We start from the raw sequence: 18,815 nt of genomic DNA on the forward strand, positions 1-18,815 counted from the left end.
TAAAATGTGTAACAATGACAAATCTCATTTAATACAGTTGAAAACCCTGCTTTAGATTGATCGTTTTAGGAAGAGTCAACAAAACCTATATGTACTTGAATGCAACAATTAATAATAATAATATCGATGAACACACTTGAATGAAAGACGATGATCCACTAAACGTTCTGGGTTTGGAGTTCCATGATAAAACTCACTATAGGAGTTCATGATTTTTATTTTTTGAAGGCAGGCGATTTTAAAAAGGTGCATGATGTAACGGTTAATCTTGAAAAGGCATATTCTCCTTGTCGGTGTCCCAGACGGCTCCCGCAGGATTCTCGTAGACGTGACGTTAAGACTACACATTCAGCATTTATTAAGTACAAAGAGTGAAACAAAATAAAAGACCTATAAAAACACCATCTGAGATAAAACTGCTCCACATGTAAACATCCGCTCTGGCACAGCTCTGCTTCCAGCCTCTGAATTAAAATGTAGCGTGAGCACAGTCCTATTGTAAACGTCACAGGCGGACGCTCAGTTGGCGATCTTCTCGATCTCATCCAAATCATCGGTGTCCAGTTTCTCAATTTTCTTATCTGTAATAAAGAGACGAATCAATTCAGTCAACTTTCAGAGTCAATGTAAAAAAGATAAAATTAAATAAAATAAAAATTGGTTTCATAGTAAATGAAGAGATAGAGAGATCTAGATGCATATTTCTAGATATAGATATATAGATGTAGACAAATATAGATATATATAGATTGATGTAGATCTAGATAGAGATGTCGATATACAAATATAGACATATATAGATGTAGATATATAAAGACTATATATATATATATATATATATATATATATATATATATATATATATATATATATATATATATATATATATATATATATATATAACGTATATAGAGATGTAGATATATAAATAGATGTATAGATATATAGATGTAGTTAAATATAAAGAGATAGATAGATGTATAGATATATAGATGTAGTTAAATATAAAGAGATAGATAGATGTATAGATATATAGATGTAGTTAAATATAAAGAGATAGATAGATGTAGATATATAGATGTAGTTAAATATAAAGAGATAGATAGATAGATAGATAGATAGATAAATAGATGTGTAGCTATATAGACATAGATGTAGATAAATATATATAGATTGATGTATGTAAATATATAGGTGTATATAGATTAATAAAGATGTATATAAATAGAGATGTAATTATATAGATAGATGTAGATATATAAATAAAGACATTTATAGATAGAGAGATATAGATATATAAATAGATGTAGGTAGGTAGGTAGGTAGGTAGGTAGGTAGGTAGGTAGGTAGGTAGGTAGATAGGTAGATAGGTAGATAGATAGATAGATAGATAGATAGATAGATAGATAGATAGATAGATAGATAGATAGATAGATAGATGTAGATGTAGATGTAGATGTATAAATGGATAGATATATAGATGTAGTTACATAAATAGACATATATATATATAGATAGATAGATAGATAGATAGATAGATAGATAGATAGATAGATAGATAGATAGATAGATAGATAGATAGATAGATAGATAGATAGATAGATAGATAGATAGATAGATAGATAGATAGATAGATAGATAGATAGATAGATAGATAGATAGATAGATAGATAGATAGATAGATAGATAGATAGATAAATGGATGTAAATATACAAATATAGAGAGACAGGTATAGATGGATAGATGTAAATGTAGATGTATAGATAGAGATGTAGACTTGTAGATAGATGTAGATACAAAGACATATAGATATAGATGGATGTATTTAGCAGGGTGTAGATATGCAAATTAAGCCATAGGCAGACAGACAGGGTAAATAGGGTATGTTAAGCACTGTACATTTTTAGCATAAGAAAATAAAGAACAACATTAACTAGAAACGAAAAACTAGAATACACAATGATCGGACACAAAATATGAAAGCTCCAGGTAAAACTTGTGTTGAGAATGTGACGTACTGAAGTGGTCCTGGATGCGGTTGAGGATGTTCATGCTAAACTTGCTGTCCACCATGTTGATCGCCAGCCCTCTTTTGCCGAATCGCCCGGTACGCCCAATTCGGTGCAGATACGTCTCATTATCAGGGTTGCCGTCCTTGTCCACTGGCAGATCGAAGTTGATCACCACTGAGACTTGCTCCACATCGATACCTGGTAGAAAGCAAATATTTGAAAATGCAGTTACTGTCTTTACCATGCGAAAAATGAGTCGTCCTTAATATCCTCCACAGCAATGCAGAGAATTTATATTCCACTCCTGCAACATCACGGCTGAACAACAGCATGAAGTACCATGACTATGTTTACATGGAAATCTAATTATTAACCTTAATCTAAATAAATAAATGATATGATTAAGGTGTTCGAGTTGCTTTCATATTTCGATTAATGCAGGGGTGTTTAACCCTGTTCTTGGAGATCTACCTTCCTGCACAGTTTAGATGCAACCTCGATCAAACACACCTGACTTTAATTACCAACCAAATTGGATCTGAAGGAGCACTTGGTAATAAAAGACTACTGTATACAGTAGTGTGCTAATTTTATCAGCTGGAAACAGTCTGGCCATTCTCCTCTGGCATCAACAAGGCATTCGCACCCACAGAACTGCCGCTCACTGGATATTTCCTCTTTTTAAGATCATTCTCTGTAAACCCTAGAGATGGTTGTGCGTGAAAATCCCAGTAGATTGGCAGTTTCTGAAATACTCAGACCAGCCTGTCTGGAACCAATATAAATGCCACGTTCATAGAGTAACTGCCATGTGATTGGCCGATTAAAAATTTGCGTTAAGCAGTTGGACAGGTGTACCTAATAAAGTGGCCGGTGAGTGAATATTCATATACAATCTAAAACAGATTTCAGATGCTGGACACCTCAGGCAGCGTATAGTATACAATAAATCAGTAAGCACCTCTGGCACAGACGTTAGTGGTAACCAGGACTTTCTCTTTGCCGTCTCGGAAGCGTTCAATGACCGCTGCTCTCTGCTCCACCTGCATCTCTCCACTTAGCAGCGCCACCTGGTGTCCTTCTCTGGACAGCTCTCCTGCCAACCACCCGGCAGTTTTCCTGGTCTGCGATGGAAAAATCATACAGTTATAAACCAGTAAAACACACATTACTTCAGCTGCTTTTTGCAGTGATTGTTTAAGTACAAATGAAGCCAAAAGCTGAGTAATATTGACTTTCATTTTGACAAGATTATTATGCCTTCCCTATTGGTATATTATTATCAATTAAAATTAAAATTTTATAAATAAAATGTATTTAATTAAAAAAAAAAATTATCATCATCATCATCATATTATTATTTAGCTTGATTTAAGGAAAAACTCACTTTTAACCAGATTAAGTCACTGAAATAAACCCCCATAATTCTAAATATGTATAAAACTGTGAATTTCCTTAGTAACAAATCTGAAAAGTTTTTTTTTTTAAGACAACATATCCATTACATTAAGACATACAAGATGATACCCATGGTTCCCTTTACATAAATGAATGGTGGCTCAATATTTGCAGATGATATTGCACTTACATGGCAGAAGATCATAGCCTGTGCGATGGTTATGGCTCCGTAGATGTTGCACAAAGCCTGGAATTTCTCCTCCTTGCTGTTGCAGATGACATAATACTGCTTGATGGTGTCTAGAGTCTCTTCTTCACGCTTGAGTTTAATAATGTTGGGGTCGGGAACGATTCTCTTTGCGAAATTCCACACCGTTTCCTCAAATGTGGCAGAGAACAACAGCATCTGGCAAGTTTTAGGAAGCATCCTATATATAAAACAATAACTGGTTAAAAACACTCATTTTTAATTCTACGTTCAAAAAGACACTGACAAAAATTGAGGCACCGAACATTTAAAATGGTAAAGTTAACATTGCAGATCGACAATATATAGCTAAGCCTAATTTGGCTCTTGCTGATTTCATTATCTACATCCATTATTATAAAACACAAAGCAGAAACCTGAGAGTGTACAGTAGTTCATGTTGACCAAATCACTCAAGAAAAGCATCAAACACTGGCCTTCGAATTCAGACCGGATTAGATTAGTCAGATTTATTAATTAATTTTGCATTCTGCATATCAACTTCAATAATTTTTACTAGCCAGTGACAATTCTGTCATGGTGTGCATTGTGGAAATATAAATTTTTATCATCTAATTTCAAATTAACAATAATCTACGTATAACTAAAAAGTTATATTCTCTGGTTTTTAATTATTTTATTTCATTGACATGCCAGCTAGGAGGGTCATTTACCCTTTGCCTTGCTGACAACAGGCTAAGCCAAAGTGATGCAATTATCAGTTTCACAGCATGGGGTGTCTATTGTTTTCTCTTTTCGATCAAATGGTCAGGCGGTTTCTGTCTCCAGAACATGATGAGATCAAAGCCTGAAAGAGCAGTTTACCCTGCTGACTCCAACTCTTAATTTGCATGCTCTGTTTAGCCAAATCCCCTCCTCCTAAGAACACAATATAGACATGAAATCTTTGTCTTAATTCAGACTAATTCAGACTTGTGTGAGACTTGTGAGAGACTTGTAAAATAACTTGCAGACTGCGGACCTCTAGTAGGATCTTGTAGACACATTGGACACCTTGAAGACGCTGTATGACTGCAGATTAACCAACACGTCTCAATAAAGGAATTCTGCTTGTTCTGAGTCTCCTGGACTGGGTTCTCTCTTCTTCTTTTTCACTAATTTATTTTTTTTTTACAACAGCATACAATATCAATGTGGTCACAGTTTTATATACAACCCCAAATCTGAAAAAGTTGGAACAGTGTGGAAAACGCAAATAAAGAATAAAAATAAATAAATGAAAGTAGTGATTTCTACATTTACTTTGATTTGTATTTTATTGCAGACAACACAGCAAACATCAATGTGCTCCTCATGATTTGCTTTCTTTTCTAAGTAACATTCCAGTTTTGGTTCTTGCAACATGAAAAAAAAAGTTGGAGCAGTAAAGCTTTTACCACTTTGTAATGTTGCCATTCTTTTTCACAGCACTTAAAAGACGTTTAGGGACTGAAGACACCAAGTGATGAAGTGTTTCAGGTGTAATTCTGTCCCATTCTACAAACAAGTCTAAAAGTGGGCAACAGTACGGGGTCTTCGTTGTTGCATATTGTGAATCAAAATGCACCACACATTCTCTATTGGAGACAGGTCGGAACCGCAGACAGGCCAGTCAAGTACCTGTATCCTCATCCTCTGCAGCAGGACTTTGTAATGTGTGCAGAATGTGGTTGTGCATTGTCTTGTTGAAATATGCATGGGTGTCCCTGGAAAAGATGGCAAAATCTCTAAGCACTTTTCAGCATTAATGGTGCATCACAGAAGTGCAAGTTACCTTTGTCAAGGGCACTAACGCAACCCAATATTATGACAGACCCTGGCCTTTGGATTTGTTGCTGGTAACAGTCTGGACGATCCTTTTCTTCTTTGGTCCAAAGCACATGGAGTCCATAAGTCCCAAAAAACACTGATTCATCTGACCACAGTACATATTTCCACTGTGTGATGGTCCATCCCAGATGCCTCTGAGTTCAGAGAAGTCGATGGCGCTTCTGGACACTGTTAACATAGGGCTTCCTTTTGGCACAGTGCAGTTTTAACTAGCATTTGTGAATGTAACAACATACTCAAGGTTTTGTCAAAGTAAACGAGAGCACATGTGCTGATGTCACTTATAGATACAAGACTATTCTTGATGCAGCGCCACCTGAGATCGGAGATCACGGTTGTTCAGCTTAGGCTTGTGCCCTTGTTCTTTACGCACTAAATATCTCCAAACTCCTTCAATCTATTAATGATGTTCTGCCCAGTTAAAGGTAAAATAACCAAATGTCTTCCTATCTTTCTTTGGGGAACAGTTTTTACATTTCAATAATTTTCTCATGTGTTTGTTGGCAAACTGGTGATCCTCTGCCCATCTTTGCTCCTAAAGGACTAGACCTTTCTTGGATGCTGCTTTTGTACCAAATCGTAATTACAATCACCTGTTGACATCACCTGTTTCAAATCACATCATTATTAACCAATTTACCAGATTACTAGCCCTAAACTGCTCCAGAAGGATGCATGTTAACAAATGAAACGGAGCAGACAAAACATGAAATTTTGTGTTCATATTGTCTGCAATGAAATTAAAGTAAATTTGGAAACCCCTTTCTTTTTTTATTAGCGTTTTCCATACTATTCCAACTTTTGCTGATTTGCACTTGCATTTAGCAGACTATGAAGAACAGCTCATACCTCTGGATGCGAATGCTCTGGTCTTGATGACCCTGTGTGGCGATCATGACGTCAGCCTCGTCCAACACAAACACCTTGATCTTCTTAGGATCTATGAATTTCAGCTTTTGGCACCAATCCAGAACAGTACCAGGAGTGCCAATCACGATCTGCTCCTGCAGTTTTGTACCCCGCTCCACTGGATCAAACCAAACACCAAGCTTATTATGTCGTTTTGCATTTTTAAATAAGTTTTAATTTCGAAATGATTTATAAATTTGCTGTAAATTTCAGATTGTTCCATTAAAAGCTGTTCGTTTTAGTTTGAACAACCTTACTTGGTATTTTTGACTAATAAACTTGACGCCTGCTTCATCCGGCTCACACTTACATTTGTTTCCTCTGATGGCGTACACTAGCTGGACTTCAGGGTAATGTTTCCCCATCTGCTCGATGACCTTGCCAGTCTGTAGGGCCAGCTCATATGTGGGGGACACACACAGACACTGGGCGGAGAGAGCCGGAGTCACATTAACATCACAACATCTGGTTCATTCACATGCATTAGATTCACTGATTCTGATGCGCTTCATACCTGAGGCCATTTGTTCTCAGGGTCCACGTGACTTAACATGGCCAGCACGAAGGCAGCCGTTTTACCCGTTCCTGACTGAGACTGAGCGATCAGATTCTGTGGACTGGAGGAGAAGATTGGTTCGGTTTCGTATTCTGTTCTCATTAAGCACAACACTTAAGTCAAAAACAGTTCTCACATTGATCAGTTTTAGGTTGAGCAAGTTCTGTTTTTATAATGCAGCGTTTCAGATTGACGTTCAATTCAATGTATATTAAAATGTTTATTAAAATGATATTTAAATAGTATTATATAGGTCTATTCGATTTGTATATAATTTTAATAGAACTGAATTATTTTATTATTATTAGCAACATTTCTATTACTAAACGTTATTATTTTAAAATGATGACTTAATCTTATTAAAATTATATACAATTAGAATTAGGCTATATATATATATATATATATATATATATATATATATATATATATATATATATATATAAAGCAATATCACACGAGTAGCAGTCATATACATATACATATATATATATATATATATACACATATACATATATATATATATATATATATATATATATATATATATATATATATATATATACATATATATATATATATACATATATATATATATATATATATATATATATATATATATATATATATATATATACATATATATATACATATATATATATATATATATATATATATATATATATATATACATATATATATATATATATATATATATATACAGCCATATCGCACTGCTACTCGTGTGATATTGGGCTTATACAACAGTTTGAAGGCATAATTGTGTACATAAAAACAAAATCAAACACGCAGGGTTTCAAAAACCCTTTTGTATGAGGAACTACTTTCTTCCACATTGGATTCAAATCATAAGCTGACAGTTGAGCGTGCATCTTTTAAACTTTAGATCTGTAGTGTCTGCTTTTTGCTGGCTGTATGTGGGCGGAGTAATACACAAAGGGTAAAGAGGCTGTAGGAGTTCTGATATTGCAGAATAATCGCACGGCTATCAGCCAATCAGATTTGAGAACCAGACAGAACTGTTGTGTTGTATAATATATATATATATATATATATATATATATATATATATATATATATATATATATATATATATATATATATATATATATATATATATATATATATAAATAACTAATAGGGATGTAACGGTATCAGAATTTCACGGTACGGTAATACCTCGGTATGAATGTCACGGTACGGTATTTATTGAATCATTTACAGGAAAAAACAAAACTTATGAAAATACTCCAAAAAAGTGCCAAAAGTGTCAATGACATACAAATTAGCCATCTATCTGTAAGCTTTGAAACAGGAACTTCAATTTTAATAACAAAAAAATATTAAACCTTGTAAAAAAAAATTAAGTTTCAATTTAGTATTGTTGAAAACTCATCACATTCAACATTTAATCACTCACTCACTTAGATAGAGATGGGTTTAAAGGAAAATTATCATATAAATATAATCTGGTAAAAGCTGGTATCTCTGGGTATTTACAATGTCCCCTGCAACAGAAAAAACCCTCTCATTTGGGACTGAGGTTTCTGGGACAGAGATATGACTTGGCCCAGGTTGACAGCAGTGGGTAACGTTGTGCATTGTCTTTCCCCCACTTGAGAGGACAAACCATGAGTGAGATAGAGGTCTCATGTCTGCATCAATCTGAACAGTGTGTTTCTGCAGTCCCCATGACTGATTATTATCGTATTGGGGGACGTATTCCCCAACTTGCAGGCACGTGCACACACAGTGCTCAACCTGTGCAGTGCACATGCCCTTTTTAGTCTTGGATAGAAAGTTCCCTTCCAAAATGATCAAAAGTGCCCCCACGACGCGACACACCCTCCGTCCCCGCTTTACAGTACGCGCGAGACAACACCGCTGATTAGAACGCGCGCGACAACACAGCTGATAAGAACTCGCGCGACAACACCACTATTCAGTACGCGCGCGACGACAACACCCGCTTTAGGGTTTTCCAGCTCTTTTTGATCCCCGCTTCTAGCAGCACACTCCATTTCCGCATTACTGGATCTGTAGCGACAACAGACCGCAAGGGATTATGGCCAAGCCTGGGCTGATGGGAATTGTAGTTTCCGGTACCTCCCGTTCGCTTCATTCGCCTGAGCAAATTTTCTCAGAAGACCTATAGTTTTACTGAGTCATGCGACTACGGTAATATCGAAAAAAATTAATATTGCGGTATGACTGTATTTACAATACCATTACATCCCTAATAACTAAACATTATTATTTTAGGTTGATAATCTAATCTTTTATAAATAGAATTATATAGGCGTATTCGATTTATATATTATTTTAAAAAGACAGAATTATTTTATTATTAGACATTTAGAATAGTAAACGTTTTATTTTCATGCTTCACTACCGCATTTGTCCATTTCTAACTGGATATGAGAATTTAATCATGCATGTGATCATCAAAAGCTCAAGTTATTTTAAATATAGATGCGCGACAAATAGAGAAACCAATTGCGATTTCTAAATGCTTCTTCGTAAAGAATCTCTTTTAATCTCGTGAATTTTTTCCGATAGCTATATTAAATATGATTATAGGCTTATATAAATTTTTAACCCGTCCTACCTCCAGTATCTTTTTATTAGCTACATTTAATGGTATTCTCAGTGCGCGTGTGTGGATAATTATGGCTCCGATGTGTAGGGTACTAAAACATCATCAGTTATCTCATTAAAAATGTGCAAGCATTATGCTGCGTTTTCATAATTGTTAAAAGTATAAAAGCCTATGTTGTCAATATTGGATGGGTTCTACCCAATATATAGGCCTATGTTGGATGGGGTTGGGGATAGCCTACGCACTTATGCAACAAAAGCTTGATGCGGCTCGGCTCTACCTCTGTGCAGAAATTTCCTATTTATTAAGTTTAAAACCACCACGAAGACCAAAGCGAACAGGGACCAAATGTATTGTAAGTGTATGAAGAGAGTGTTTTGTGACCACCCCAAGTTACAGAACTTGTGTTTATTTTGAGGACTAATTCATCATCTCCTCCCCTGTCATTTTCCTCTGAAATGTCAAACGAGACCCTGGTGCATTCTTTTAGGCAAGTAGCTGTGATGAATGTGAAATATTTGATATGCGATATATTTCAATTTTTTACATTGTCGACAAAATTATTCAGATATTATCACTAATATTTAATATATCGCTCAGCCCAAATTGGAAGAGAGGGAAAGTTGAGTTTACTGCCATATCAGCTTCTCTGGCTATTTCTTAGCAAAACCAGATCAAATCTACAACATTTTATAAAAATCACTTTTATATAATAATACAAATAACAATAAAAAGACATCAACAGCGATAAATAAGATCAAATACATAAAATAATCTAAAACAGTTTTAAGCTTTCATTTAAATGGGAGTAAAAAAAAAAACACTTACGGTTCAGCGAGCATCATGGGCAATGCAGTCTCCTGGATTTTGGAGGGTCTATTAAAACCCATGGCATACACTCCTTGCAATAGCTGAGGTTTCCTGGTATAAATCAATCAAATATATGTAAATTATTTACATATATTAAACTAAAGAATTGCACCACTAATAGTTCTCAAGTCTTTGTTCTTAATTTGCAAGTATTATATCATCATCATAAAACTTTCACAAAACTGGAAGTGTATATAAAAAAAGACAAACTTACAGTCGCAGCTCTTCAAATGATTTGACAGAGTATAGCGGAGAGCTCGGATCCCTCTGGAGGACTTCAACTTGATTGGTGGTGTTGACTAGATTACTGCGTATCAGTTTATTCAGCAGTGACTGTGCTGCCTTGTCATCTGCAATTCAGTTCAGACATAAAATACAAAGTTACGTTTTGAAGCGGATCAAAGTTGTCATAAAACTATTGAACAACCATTGTTGTGACAATTGATCTAGCATTAGTTTTTTTATTCAAATGTTGACTGCATGCACAAACTAAACCGACTGAGGTAAAGTTGGTTTTAGATTCGCACATTTGGATTTTCACGTTCAATTAAATGGTAAAGCAGAATTTTAAAAAGGCCAATAAAGATTAATACAGACACAACATACATTTTTGTAGACTAACTCTGTGTTTTAAAACAGCTGATCTCTATGGAAGGTTGTGACGATATAGTTTACACCCACGCCAACACGGGGAGAACAAGCAAACTCACCTCAACTCTAACTACAGTGATGACACTATCACAGTTCCTCACCTTTATCATCCTCCTCTGTTTTATCAGCATTCGCTTCTGTTTTTGCATCGGTCTTCGCTTCGGTCTTCGCTCCTTAAATTTCACATGAAAAACATTATTATAAGAATCCCTAATCTGCCTAAACACACCAAACTGTATTCTACTAATTAAGCCAAATCTCACCATTTGCTTCAGCTGTCGGCTTCTCCTCTTTTTCACTTATTTGCAAGGTGCTTATCTGTAAGTTAAACCCAAGTAAGTGATCTACAACCAAATTTATAATTGGACAGAGTTTAAGTTACCACAAAATTAAAGTTTTCAGCGGTGTCTAAACTAGGCATGGCCCAGTATAAGATTCTGACAGTATAAAAACATAACAGATTCACGATATTATAAATACTGCCCTAAAATATATTCATTTTAAATGTCTGGGTAAAACAACAACACAGTATTTTCCCTTTGAAAATATATTTTATTTTTTGAAAGATTTAAAATATTTTGCCGCTTTAAACATGTCTGAATAATGAAAATGAATCAGACTTTTGCGGTCTTCGTTAGTTTCAAAAACACAGATTTCTTTACAATTTAAAACAGCATCTTTGGATATATTTGGATATGCTGGAGATATGTTGTCAAAGTAAATTAAAAATCGCACACATACCCATTACAGAAAATTAGCCGTTTTAAAACCTTAACTTTCCAAACCACGGTATGTATACCTTCAAACAGTTATCGTCCCATGTCTAATCCAAACTCGGTCCTGGAGGGCCGGTGTCCTGCAAAGTTTAGTTCCAACCCCAATTAGACCCACCTGAACCAGCTAATCAAGCTTTTTCTAGGTGACTTATACATACAGGTAAAGTTGGTTTTATATTCGAACATTCATTCATTTAGAAGTCCTTATATTGTTTACTATGTTACTTGAATATTCGATTGGAATTAGCACGCAAGTATGACTTGCAAACAACATTAACACTATCTAATTCACTGTGAACAATACTGTTCTTTGATAGTGATTGGCTGCTAATATGATTTTCCTATTTAGAATTTGCAAACAATACTTTCCTGAAATTATATTATTAAGGAGAAAGTCTGAATATAAAACCAACTTTACCTCTATAACTTGTACTAAAAACTTCCAACTTCAGCACGAGCTGCCTGGAACTAAACTATGCAGGACACCGGCCCTCCAGGACCGAGTTTGGACACCCCTGGTCTATAGTTAGATCCTTGGTGCCCAAACCTGGTCCTGGAGGGCCGGTGTCCTGCAGATTTTAATTCCAACTTGCCTCAACAAACCTGCATGAATGTTTCTAGATAGCCTAGTAAGAGCTTGATTAGATGGAGATGGAAAGTTGGTTTTATATTTGCACATTCCATCATTTAACAGTCTCTATATTGTTTACCATGTTACTTTGAAAATTCTAACGAAATTAGCACGCAAGTATGACTTCTAAACAACATTAACACGACCTAATTCACTGTGGACAATGTTGTACTTTGATAGTCATTTGCTGCTAATATGATTTCCCCATTTAGAAAACTTTTCTATAATTATATTATTATGGTGAATATCCGAATATAAAACCAACTTTACCCATCTTGATTAGCTTGCCCAGGTGTTTCTGATTGGGGTTGGAACTAAACTTTGCAGGACACTGGCCCTCTAGGATCGAGTTTGGGACCCCCGAGTTAGACTAACAACAAACCTCTTTATTAAGGTAACATTCGGAGTCATTTTAAAGATTTTAATGGGTCAACGTATTAAATACATAATACAGAAAAGCAACCACAATATTAGTACAGCAACATTATTGACTATACTTAAGTTATGCTTATTTAAAGTTTTGATAAAGAGCTTAAAGTTAGGTCACCAATAATAAAATCTCATATTAAATGTTCAACTATATAAAGCTAAAATCTAGACAGTCTTTTATAAGGTTGAGAAAGTTATATTTGGCAAAAGGTTGACTATTCAGTAACTTAGTTTAGTAACGTTAATGCGCTGTATTTTCGCTAAACTCACCGATTCCGCTGCGGCTTCTTGTTCATCGACAGCCTGGGCCCACGAATCTGTTGCCATGTCCTTCTTTTTAAAGTAAAACGCCTGTTTTAAAAACTGTATTCTGTGTAACAGTAGATTCCAGAATCAAGCAGCACTTAAATCCTTAATAAAATGAAACTAAACAGACTTGAAAGCAAGAAATTCATACAATGGCGTGCGGCTTTCCTCGCTTCTTATGGGTTGCGAGTCTCACACCTCCGTGCGGAAACAAGTTCAGTAGAACGTGGTTCCTCCTGAAGGTTCCGCGGAAAACTTATTGTGCATCACACACGAAACAAAAAGTTTTTAGTTCAATGGCTTCATTATCATCATATGCATTATTATATGAAGTTTGATAGATTTATTTTTATTTTACACTGATCTTCACGGAGTGTAATTCAATTAAACTGAATAATTTACTTCATAAAGTCACCTTATTACCACCTCGTTGCAGAGCTAGATTATTTTATAATGCCTACATACAATCTATTATTTCAACAGCTTTTTTAAAATAACTTTAACCCATTGACAAAAAGTGTATAACAGTGTCATAATAAATAAAAATCAAGTTAGAAATCACATTATTTTTTGTTTGTCGCATGTAGTGGACCATTTATGTGCTGTGGGAAAAGGTGTTTTTCAATCCGGCTAACGTTACCACTGCAAGTATATTTCAAACCTGTAGGAAGCCCTGCACACTGAGGTGATCTCACGAGGAAATTTTAGTATTTTACGTTTTGTCAGTTTAGTGGCTATTTAGAGGAAACCCACGCCAACACGGGGAGAACATGCAAACTCTACACAGAGATGCCAACTGGCCCAGCGGGGACTCAAACCAGCGACCTTCTTGCTACGAGGTGACAGTGCTAACCACTAAGCCATAAGTGTGGCCATAAATCTTCTTGCTAAATTTTTCTCCAGTGTCTTTTCACTGACTTTAATCGCTTTTTTGTTTCAGTGTTTTCATCTTCAGGGAAAAGGTTAGTCGATTTGGTGTGAAAATGTGTAAGTACAATGACTTGTCCCAGTTGGTCTACTGCGTTCATCAAAAGATTCTGTGTTCAGCGCTTCAAAATAGCTCTTAAGTTACTAAAGTGCTCTTGGATGCGGTTAAGATTGCTCATGCTAAAGTTGCTGTCCACCATGTTGATTGCCAGTTCTTTCTTGCCGAATTGTCCAGTATGACCTCACATCAGACTCTCCAACATTGCAATACAAAGAGCAGGAGCAGGTTCAGATATCAGCAGTTCTCTCTGTAGCCTGTAGATGCTGCCCCAATCCTTTCAAACACAGACAGGCAAACCTATTTGACAACCACAAGAATATACCTGAATGAGACATAATATATTTAAAACAGGGGGAACTGTCTGTTATTCAGTAACATAATAGTCAGTTACTACCAGTGTTCAATATTTAAACATAAGACATAAGAGAGAGGAATATATATTTCCTCAGTTTGTTTTAACAGAGCAGATTTTTTTAAACACATTTCTAAACATCATCATTATAATAACTCATTTCTAATAGCTGAATTCTTTTCTCTTTGCCATGATGACAGCACATATTTTACTAGATATTTTTAAGACACTTCTATACAGCTTAAATGACATTTAAAGGCTTGACCAGGTTAACTAGGGTAAAGTTAGGGTAATTATTAGGCAAGTCATTGTATAACAGTGGTTTGTTCTGTAGACAATTGAAAACAAATATTGCTTAATGAGGCTATAAAATTGACCCTAACATGTTTTTTTTTTTTTTAATTTTTAAAAATAAAAACTGGTTTTATTCTAGCCGAAAAAAACAAATAAGACTTTCGCTAGAAGAAATAACATTTAGGAAATTCTGTGAAAAAATTCCTTGCATACTATATACAATATAGTACATATATATATATATATATATATATATATATATATATATATATATATATATATATATATATATATATATATATGTGTGTGTGTGTGTGTGTGTGTGTGTGTGTGTATATATATATATATATATATATATATATATACTATATTGTTCATCAGTTATTCGTAATATTACTATAGACGTTGTGAATGATTTAAGCTATTAACATTTTTGTTTTTATATGATCTTTATTGATTTTAGAACCTTTTTAACACAAAAACAAAACAAAAGAAAAAGAAGGAAAAAAATGGGGAAAATATCAAACCTATATATAAATACACACATTATATTTGCCTATTTTTGTATCATTATTTTGCTGGTCAAAAGCCATCAGTGTGTGAATGTCATAAAGATTTTGACATCAATTTTGATTAGCATTTTTAACACTTTTTTTCAATGTCATGTAGAACTGAATTTCGAAATAGTTTTGCAAAATAGCATATGTAGGCTAATGGATGTTTTCAGTGGAGTGAGTTTCCACCGTTTCCTTACTCCACCAAAGTAAAAGAGTAAAGAGGAAAAATAAAGTAAAGAGAAAGTAAAGAGGCTGAATGGAGCAGGCTCGTTCTTTATCCTTGCGCTGCAGATGCTGTTTAACTGTTGTCTCGATAGTCAAGCGTTCAGGTTTTCCATTTACAAAGTTCACCATGTAAATAGCAAATTACGAAGCAACTGACTCTTAAAGGGAATGTGAGATGTAACAGCAAGAGTAAATTCGGACACCCCTTAATGCTTTTGCGCCATGCACTTTAGACTATGCGCCTAGATCTTCAAAATAGAGCCCGAGGTGTCTGCTGGGATAATTTAGTGCTTTCAGGAATATTCTGTTTCAGTACCAAGGATAAAAAAATCAGGACTTTTCCCCAAATTCTTCCATAAATAATGATATAAAGTTCCTATGTCTTTATTATATTGATCATGAACGTTGGGCTTGAATTAGTAAAATAGTTCCAGAGTTTTGTATTTTATAATCCATATTTAATTGAAGCTCATATTAATTATCTGGGTTTGGGCCTATGTATTCACTCAAATGTTTCAAAACATCTGTAATAATTACTAATCAGTTATTGCAGCTACAAATGCAGCACTACTCTCATGCCATTTAAAAAATGCATCTGAACAGATCTACGTCATTATACGCTCTTGTTTTACATTGATTATCGGCTCTTTCACTATCAAGATCATGAAATTTCGTTTAATGGTGGCTCTCTTGTTAGTTTAAATGAGTAATTGATCGTGTTTTTTGTTCTCCTCTTCAATAGACGAGGGTCGCATTCTGCTTGTGTCTGAAGATTACATCAGTTCGAGTCGAGAGGCGTCCTTTTCTTCCCAAAAGTATTGGTAACTGTGGGGGGGAAGAGGGAAAACCTTGTCTTTTCATCTTCGCTGTTCATAATGACGAACTTCGCAAGTGTCCATGGCAACCAAAGATAGAAAGATTACGAAATGCACCTTCGCTACACAGTTTTCAGTTCAACCAAAAAATATATCTGTTTTCAGACACAGCTGATGACATGTATATGCAATACAGAAATCTCTGGGCCCCTGTTTTCACCTTTTCTTCCTAGCTGGCTGAACCACTCAGCCATTCTCTGCTCGGATGTGTACAATAAAACAACCTGAGATAGCACGAGTTATGTTATATTTGTTATTATAACACGGCTGTCTGGAATACTTGATCCTCATTGGTCAGTTGCAACACTCATTGAACACATCCCATTAACACCATTTTAATCAGAAATTCAAATCACAATTCATAAATTCAGATCACAATTCTAAAATACGCTAAATAAATTCGTAAAATCAAATCACAATTCATAAATTTGCAAATCCTATTCATTAATTCAAATCACAATTCATAAATATGCTAATCCAATTCGTAAAATCAAATCACAATTCATAAATATGCTAATCCAATTCGTAAAATCAAATCACAATTCATAAATATGCTAATCCAATTTGTAAAATCAAATCACAATTCATAAATTCGCAAATCCAATTCTTAAATTCAAAACAATTCCGTAATATGCAAATCTAATTTGTAAATTCCAAACACAATATATAAATATGCAAATCCAGTTCGTAAATTCAAATCACAATTCATAAATATACAAATCCAAGTCATAAATTCAAAACACGATATATAAATACGCAAATCCAATTCATAAAATTAAATCACAATTCATAATTAAGCAAATCCAATTCATAAATTCAAACCACAATATATGAATACGCAAATCCAATTCGTAAATTCAAATCACAATTCATAAATACGCAAATCCAATTCGTACAATTAAATCACAATTCATAATTACGCAAATCCAATTCGTAAAATCAAATCACAATATATAAATATGCAAACCCAGTTCGTAAATTCAAATCACAATTCATAAATATGCAAATCCAATTCATAAAATCAAATCACAATTCATAAATACGCAAATCCAATTCTTAAATTCAAAACAATTCCAAAATATCCAAATCTAATTTGTAAATTCCAAACACAATTCATAAATATGCAAATCCAAGTCATAAATTCAAAACACGATATATAAATACGCAAATCCAATTCGTAAAATTAAATCACAATTCATAATTACGCAAATCCAATTCGTATATTCAAATCACAATTCATAAATTCGCAAATCCAATTCATAAATTCAAATCCAATACATAAATTCAAAACACAATATATAAATACACAAATCCAATTCGTAAAATTAAATGACAATTCATAATTACGCAAATCCAATTCGTAAATTCAATTCACAATATATGAATACGCAAATCCAATTTATAAATTCAAATCACAATATATAAATACGCAAATCCAATTCATAAATTCAAATCACAATTCATGAATACGCAAATACAATTCGTAAAATCAAATCACAATTCATAAATATGCAAATCCAATTCATAAGTTCAAATCTCAATTCATTAGTACGCAAATCCAATTTGTAAATTCAAAATATATCTGGCTCCATACAGAGACATCACCTATGTACTATAACTGCAGGTAACTATGTGTATGAGTGTGAATAAAAGTGCAACAGTACGACATTAATGATAAGCATCAACATTATCACAGTTAAAAAAATCAAACAACACACACAGATCAGAGTTCTGACCAGAAAGCATTTTGTATCCAGAGGTGACTCTGCTTTATTGTGTTAGTAGACAAGCAATCATTCTCCAATGACGTGTTCCCAGTACTGCCTTATTGCGTTCTTAATAATACATTAGTTTCTTTATAATGCTGATACTCAATAGCTACGTGGGATCTTTTCATCATGATATACAGTTGAAGTCAGAATTATTAGCCCTCCTAAATTATTATATTTTCCCCCAATTTCTGTTTAAAAGACGTTTTTTTCAGCACATTTATTAACATAATAGTTTTAATAACTCATTTCTAATAATTGATTAATTTTTTTTTTGCCATGATGACAGTACATATTTTACTGGATATTTTTCAAGATGCAGGGCCCTATCATACACCCGGCGCAATATGGCGCAAGGCGCGGCGCAATAGTCTTTTGCTACTTTAAGCTCATTTTAAGGGTCATTTTGAGGTGTTGCGCCACGCTGTTCAAATAGCAAATGAATTTGCGCTCAAATGTGCGCCCATAGGCATTCTGGTCTAAAAAAGCAGGCGTGTTTTGGTGCGTTGCTATTTTGAG

General features: G+C 34.3%; 1 protein-coding gene and 1 long non-coding RNA gene across 3 annotated transcripts; one reads left to right on the plus strand and one right to left on the minus strand.

Annotated features, from left to right (window-relative positions):
* Positions 1–218: 218 nt before the first annotated feature.
* ddx19b (DEAD-box helicase 19b) lies at positions 219–13,387 on the minus strand. Of its 2 annotated transcripts, NM_173258.1 has the most exon segments (12): positions 219–581; positions 2,020–2,211; positions 2,975–3,137; positions 3,602–3,839; positions 6,338–6,515; positions 6,708–6,822; positions 6,912–7,014; positions 10,402–10,494; positions 10,658–10,793; positions 11,196–11,267; positions 11,358–11,412; positions 13,201–13,387. In NM_173258.1, coding segments are annotated over 12 exon segments (1,464 nt in total). In that variant the 5' UTR covers positions 13,258–13,387; the 3' UTR covers positions 219–519.
* Positions 13,388–13,457: 70 nt separating this feature from the next.
* LOC141376508 (uncharacterized) lies at positions 13,458–18,225 on the plus strand. The gene is made up of 3 exons (XR_012386943.1): positions 13,458–14,075; positions 14,177–14,198; positions 16,395–18,225. It is a non-coding gene; the product is annotated as an uncharacterized lncRNA (long non-coding RNA).
* The last annotated feature ends 590 nt before the right edge of the window (positions 18,226–18,815 follow it).

This window comes from Danio rerio, chromosome 11 (genome assembly GCF_049306965.1).
Source record: "Danio rerio strain Tuebingen ecotype United States chromosome 11, GRCz12tu, whole genome shotgun sequence".
Lineage (NCBI taxonomy): Eukaryota > Metazoa > Chordata > Actinopteri > Cypriniformes > Danionidae > Danio > Danio rerio.